At 39.1% G+C, this 6,744-nt stretch overlaps 1 protein-coding gene across 1 annotated transcript in view; it reads right to left on the bottom strand.

Annotated features, from left to right (window-relative positions):
• yjefn3 (YjeF N-terminal domain containing 3) overlaps positions 1–6,744 on the bottom strand; it is a gene marked incomplete at its 5' end in the record, with an annotated part of 75,353 nt that overhangs the window by 2,307 nt on the left and 66,302 nt on the right. Inside the window, 2 exon segments of the mRNA XM_014016771.1 lie at positions 653–766; positions 5,428–5,538. Coding sequence (XP_013872225.1) covers positions 653–766; positions 5,428–5,538 — 225 coding nt within the window.

The following is a 6,744-nucleotide window of genomic DNA, read 5'->3' as shown; positions in this document are numbered from 1 at the left end:
CACCCCCCCCCACACACACACACACACACACACACACACACACACACACACACACACACACACACACACACACACACACAAATAGAACCACAAATAACAGACAGACAAKCAAATCACTGAAAGCAGCAAAAATCTGACATGTTTACAGAAAGATGAGATCATTAGCACTTGCTCGAATCTCTGTTGCACACCCTTCAGCCAACAGATAATTAGTTTATTTTAACAAGAAGGCCAGAGAGATGAACCAGTTAGTCTATCTGCCCAAAGGTGATAAAAAGAAGAAAAAAACTAAAAGAAAAAACTTACTAATTAAGAAGTCACATGACTGAGAGCTGTTACCAAGCAACCAGCAGAAACTCTCGTAGGTTAATGGTCCCAGACAGGAATATGYCCAGTGTATAATAAAACACTACATAAACAATCTCAAAACAGGTAATGACATCGATTACACTTAAAACATGTAAGATAAATGATCWTTATCTGTTTTTGTACTCCACAGCTGTATTGGGAGACAGATTGTGTAAGAGGGAGTTAGGTTTTACCGGTACCCCTGTGAAGTACATATGACTTCATAACCAGAGCAATTTCAATCAAACTTTATGATCTACATTATTATGACTGAAGTGCTCCCGTTGGTAAGAACATAACTGACCTCTGTAGGCAAATAAGAGAGAAAGGGGATATCCATCTTCTCACACTGAACTGTGAAATCCTGGTGCAGACTGTGAGAGGAACGTTTCGGGTGATAAACGGTGGGCTCGTAGTCCTGTATCAGATGAACACAGAAGAATGGAGAAAAGAAAAAACAGTTAGCTTAGGAGATAAGGGTTTAACAAAACCTTTGGCAGAGGTTGCAGTAAACACTGGCAGGATTTAACATGGTGAATGCTTCAATGCACATGTTGTTGAGAACTGGTGAAAAAAAAAMCTGTGATCAGAAGAAGCGATTTCCACAGTTTGCTTCCTGAATGAATACTTCCCTTATGAAATGGAGACTAGAAAAGTAGAAATCCAGACGCCTACAGTCTGAGAGGTGGTAGAAGCTCAGCAGGAAGCAGCTGTGAGCTGAATACACAAAAATAAATCTCAAAACTTGAGAAATGGGATGCTTACCTTTTTTAACAAAACTGTTAAATGTATAACCAAAGTCAGTTAGACCATGTTTACACCACTCTTTTTAAGAGAAACTAACATTTTTGTTTCATTTCAAGCCACGTTTATACATGACAACAACAACCATTTTCTCTGACACACAAACTTTCTGAATCTAGGTCTCTGTTAAGGTCGACAGGAGCTTGGACCCAGTAATGGAGACCTATGCAAGGAACCCAAAGAATTACAAAAATTTCTGTTAAAACTGAAAACAAAATGCTGGCGTGACAGAAAAAAACCTTACAAAAATTCTGGGGAAACACAAGGAGTGCACATGAAGGAGCACAAGGAACACATGGTAGTGCTGCAGATAAATTCATTCAAAATACTTCAGTTGATGCAAGTGTGAAGTTTTGCACAAGCACTCACTATAACCTTCTCTTATAAAATGTCTGTGTCCACACAAAATTTCAAGATGGCTCCACTTTTCAAAATGGCCATAGTTTTTCAAGATGGCCACCAGTCATAGTTTTATGTTTTGGCTGAGTCCAAATTCAGGGGTTGGTTCCTGCAAAGGACCCAGCCTATGCAGTCTAGGTGGGTCCTTGGTAGACCGCGAAGACTGGAAAAAAGTGGCTCTGAAATTGGATGGTCTAGCCTTCTGCTTTACTGTCTGACTCCTACAGTATTTTGGGATAGGATGGGCCAAGAAGGAACCATTGGACCTGTCCCTAAAATTGGGGGAAAAGGAGGATGCATTTGTGGGCTGCATCGGAGGAATCTTTGAATTGGGACAGTATCTGGAGCTGCGCTGTGATGTAAGCAGCTGACAAATTTGGCCTTTAGAGGACACAACCCCTGAATTTGGACACAGCTAATGACTTGAGTATCTCTCATCATGTTTTGTAGCATATGTTTTGGTTTTATATGCTTTATTTAGAATACGCTTGAAGAAAGCTATATTTCCATAAAACATTACAAATAAACTCTATAAAAATATATATTGCAGCCAGAAATGCCTCAATGCTTGCTTCAGGATTCAGTAGGCAAGGGAAAAGTTTTGAACTGACAGGGTGTGCCAGCGTGGGAGAGCCAAGCAAACGGTAAGGGGGGTATACATGACTTCATTTACCATATGTACTTACCCGCATGGTGTACAGATCGCATGGGACTTAAATGGAATTGGATGATGCCATCCAATGACAATGGCTATATACTCAAAGCGTCAGAAATCAGTATACCTGGCAGCCATCTTTATATTTTATAAGAGGTTTATTATGAGCGCTTGTGCAAAATTTCTGGACTGGACTGTGGTACAGAAACCAATAATCCACTGCTGGTGAGTAGTGAGACATGGACTGAATATGTAGAGGTAGACATTTCTGACATGAATAACATTAAAAACAAACAACAAAACCTAAAAATACATCCATTTTAAACTTTTAATTTGACTTTTGACAGCCAGATTTTTACAACTGTACTCCTGTTTCGCTCCACATTTTGGCTTGTTCGCCATTACAAGAAAAAAAACTTCCTGGTTGGCTCACAATGCATCTTGGGATAGGGTGGGCTGATAATGATACACTGCACCTGTCCCTCAAACCAGAAAAACGTGGATGCATTTGTGGGTCGCAACAGGAAGAGCCTTTGCATTTGGACAGCCTTTGGCGCATCGCAGTGGCGTAATTTACCTTCAAATTCGGCCATTGAAGGATGCAACCCTTGATTTTGGACACAGCTGGGAACAGGTGAGAGTGGTGTGGCTGGCTGACTGAGTGCAGGAGCTAAACTAATGAAAAATGAATACAGGCACTAAGGCCCAGTTAATCTCTTGAAACTTTATAATTTTTTTTTCATTTTGATTATGGCAAATCAACGTCAAAAAAACTCAGTTTAATGTACTCGATGAATCTGCCATTGTTTCCATCTCAGATGTGTGTTGTGACTGACTAATGTGAACATAGAAGTAAGGGGGCTGAATGGTAGTTTTCGTAAACTGGGCCAGAGAAACACTAGAGAAAATAAAGGAAAACGAAATTTAACCCAAAGATCACAAAACAAACACACAACACAACACAACACAGGCAGTTATAAAGAAAGCTAACAACAAACACGTCCTCACTCACCATCTTGTTTGTGTTGATATGTTTTCAGTCTGAACTACTTAATAATCTGCACCTCACAAATGTATGGATCTTTTTTCATGGGCTTTACTTGGCCTTGGTCCAGCACAGGTTTAGAGTCTTTTTGTTTGGTGTTCCAACAAGTTTCTATCTCAGTTCTCATGACCTTGTTGGATGAGTTTCCAAGAGAGCTGAGTTCAGCTGAGGAGTCAACATCAGTAGACTCACAGCCCAGTGATTGGTCAGAGAAAGACATCAATCATGCATCTTTGTTTATTGTTATTTGCTTTTCTAAATATACTGTACATAATCCATTCATTAAAATATTAACACTATGGTGTTATGAGGAGGTGCATAATTTCCTTGCATTTTGACTGGTGACAGAATTCAAACAGGAATTAGATCAAATGGACTCAATTTACAGCCTAACACTGGCAAAAAACCAAGGTGGCCTCAGTCACAGCATTTTTGCAAATGGTGCAATGAAATAGTGAGTGTTTTGTGATTTTCTTTCTTCCTTTCCTTTTTTAATCTGTGGTGGTGAGTTTCAGGTAGCTATGCTATGAAGACCTGTGTACATTAAGTCAACACTCATTTATATGTAAATGCATTGAGCCCATGTACAGCATATCTGATGATAGGTGGAATTAAGGCAAAGTGCATCATGCTGAGATTGTAGATTGTAGATCTCAGCATCCTTGGTAGGCCAAACAGGATAACAGCAGTGTGACATCAAGAAAAAAATAAAAGAAGAAGAAATAGTTTTCACTGTTTGAACAGGATGGACCCAGCTCTTAAAACTGATTGCCCTGACATACTGTTTATCTCAGTATGTGGGCCTAAGCTGCAGACATCACTACCTCGACATCATGCTGCGTGGGTGAAGCTCTGAGACGACATTAATGAGAGTAACAATGGCCTGATATCATAACTGTCTGAGTGCCCTCATAGAGGCAGTAATGGGATAACTGTTACAAGGCATTTATAGGAGCCAAAAGGAAAATCTTGGCCTGGCTATGAAGTTCCAGTCATGTCATTAGTTAAAGTTTGCATATTGTTTTCAAATGTCTGTCATATTTATAGATATTGAGCAAGAATTCTGTGTTTGAGTATTTTTAAAACTATGCCTTTCAGTCAACTGTATCCGTTTGTTCTTCAGTGTATATTATGAATAACATTTGAACAAAAATCTCAGAAAGTAATCATTAGATGTACTATGATAATTGATTACATTTTGAAGTCAGCCTAACTCAAGATGGCCACAACAGCTATTGACTCTAGAACAGTGGTCCCAACCTGGGGGATGCCAGAGATTACATGGGGGGACCCATAACACTTGTCTGTTCAGAGGTTGTAAAAATATCAGTTTATTGTTTGTATATAAAAATCAACTAAACAAGTCCATTTGAATAATTAACACTGTATAAATCAGTTTGTATTTTTCCCCTTTTACAAATAAAAGTTTGTAAATATTCAATTTATTATTATTTTTTTTGATAAATGATTAAAAAGGTTCAATGTGTCCCTGGTGGGGTGTTGGATTGACTCTCCATCTGAAACCGGAAGTAACATTGCCAAAAACAGGAAGTGATTTTAAAAGAATCAAACGTAAAAAGTAACATGCAAACATGGGGGCGGGGACTCATCTTGGCTTGGAAGTAAGAAAGGAGAGCTTTGAGGAAAACAGGTTGGGAACCACTGCTCTGGAAATCCTAACTTATCCCTCAGTATTTACACAGACTGAGCTTAGATTTGGTGTGGTAGTGGCTCAGGAATACCACTAACACATACCTGAAGCACTTTTTTTGCATAAAAAATTTCCATGTCAAACCTGTCTCTTTGTTAGCAAAATATTTTATAAATCATTTTTTAGTAAAAAATTAAATAAAATAAAAGGGATTGTTGGACGTAAATCTAGAGTTATTCAAATTCAAGATGGCCACCGCAGCATCATTAGCCTAATGAATAACAGCTCTAACTCATTTCGTTTTACAGATATTGAGCTAAAATATGGTGACTGTAGACCTCTGAACACGTTCACATCTTGTGAGATCTCCTGATATACAGAAACATGACATTATACACACCTTGTTTTAAAAGTCCGATAAGAATCAAATGTTAGGTCTGAATAATTCAATAAGTATCAGTATCATTGTCTGGTTGATGGATAGATGAGATTCAAGTGTACTTTTGTGTTTTCTAATTTACTCACAAATATGCGCAGATGTCGGGCGCACACCAGACCAATGGAGCCATTTTGATCCGGACCACAGATCACTAACACCGTGGGCTGCTTCTTCGTTAGAGAACTGCGAGGATATGCCTGGAGGGGGTAACAGAAAAGTGAGAGGCAAAGAGTGAAAATATCATGGAGCAAAAGGAAGATGGATTGTCTGTTATATTTGGTCTCGTCCCTCTGAGTTATATTGTTCCTATTCAGTGCAGGTCTTCTGACTTGTAGCTCAGCCTTTCCATCATCTCTAATCCTCTGGCTGCCAGAGGAGTAGAAAGTGACAGGAGCTACACTGTGACTCTTGTCTGTGCAAGATATCCAGTATCATTAAAATCACCTGGGCAGCAGTGGAAAAATCACCATCTAACACTTTCCATCAGCATCCTAAGCCCGAGCTGCTGGCGTGTTTTGGCCCCACACTTCCCTGTGAATCTCCAGTCTCAAAGCAGATAGGTTTTCACCTGCGACTGACTACTATTTCATCTTCTTCAGCTAAAATGAGGTGTTGTGTTAGTGACTGTGTGTAAGTGCAGATGTCACACAATCTGTTAAAATGATTTATTAAGGTCCAAGAGCTGTGAAGCAGCTAAAAGCCCTATTGTGTTTGACTTGGTTATTATCTTTTTTCTACTGAAGGGAAGCTTTTTTCACTACGTTCTAGTGACCTATTTTCCTCAACACTGACCTGCCCACATAAAATAATACTACTTGTTACTTCCCACCTCTCCCAAAGAATTGTTCAACCTATATGTCTTCAGCAAAATAATAAAAAGAATAAAGTGAAAAGTTCATTAAAAAAAATCCTTCTATATAATAAATTGATATTTTCACAACCTCTGGGCAGGCAAGGTGACCCCCGGCACCCACTATTCTAGTGATCTGAGCTTTATGAAACTCGTTTATTTAAAATTAAAGTAAATATTGGCTAACAACATCATAGTGTAAAACCTTGTCAATAATTGAATCACGATTAATCCAGATGCTATTTTCTCTATTTTGTTTCGTTGGGAAGTTTTATCACACTAGATGTCGCATGGCAGTAACATACTGACCCTTGCACGCAGAAATGCACCAGATTTCAGAAGTCTTTATTCCTAATAAATGTCATGCTATAGGTGCATCCCAAAATTGTAGTGGTTTGTGTGGGGGTCTTTTTTTGGGAGGGTGGGGGGCGGGTTTGGACCTGATGGATAACCCATCATCAGAGCTGAACAACAAAAGAAATCTGAAGCTCCTATGTTTAATAGTTTTTGAGCTACAGATACCCCTTTTTCAGATAAACTGGGGGTCCGGGGG

This window comes from Austrofundulus limnaeus, unplaced genomic scaffold (genome assembly GCF_001266775.1).
Source record: "Austrofundulus limnaeus strain Quisiro unplaced genomic scaffold, Austrofundulus_limnaeus-1.0 Scaffold153, whole genome shotgun sequence".
Classification (NCBI taxonomy): domain Eukaryota; kingdom Metazoa; phylum Chordata; class Actinopteri; order Cyprinodontiformes; family Rivulidae; genus Austrofundulus; species Austrofundulus limnaeus.
The sequence above is the reverse complement of the archived record's forward strand: the minus strand, read 5'-3'. Positions and strand labels throughout refer to the sequence as shown.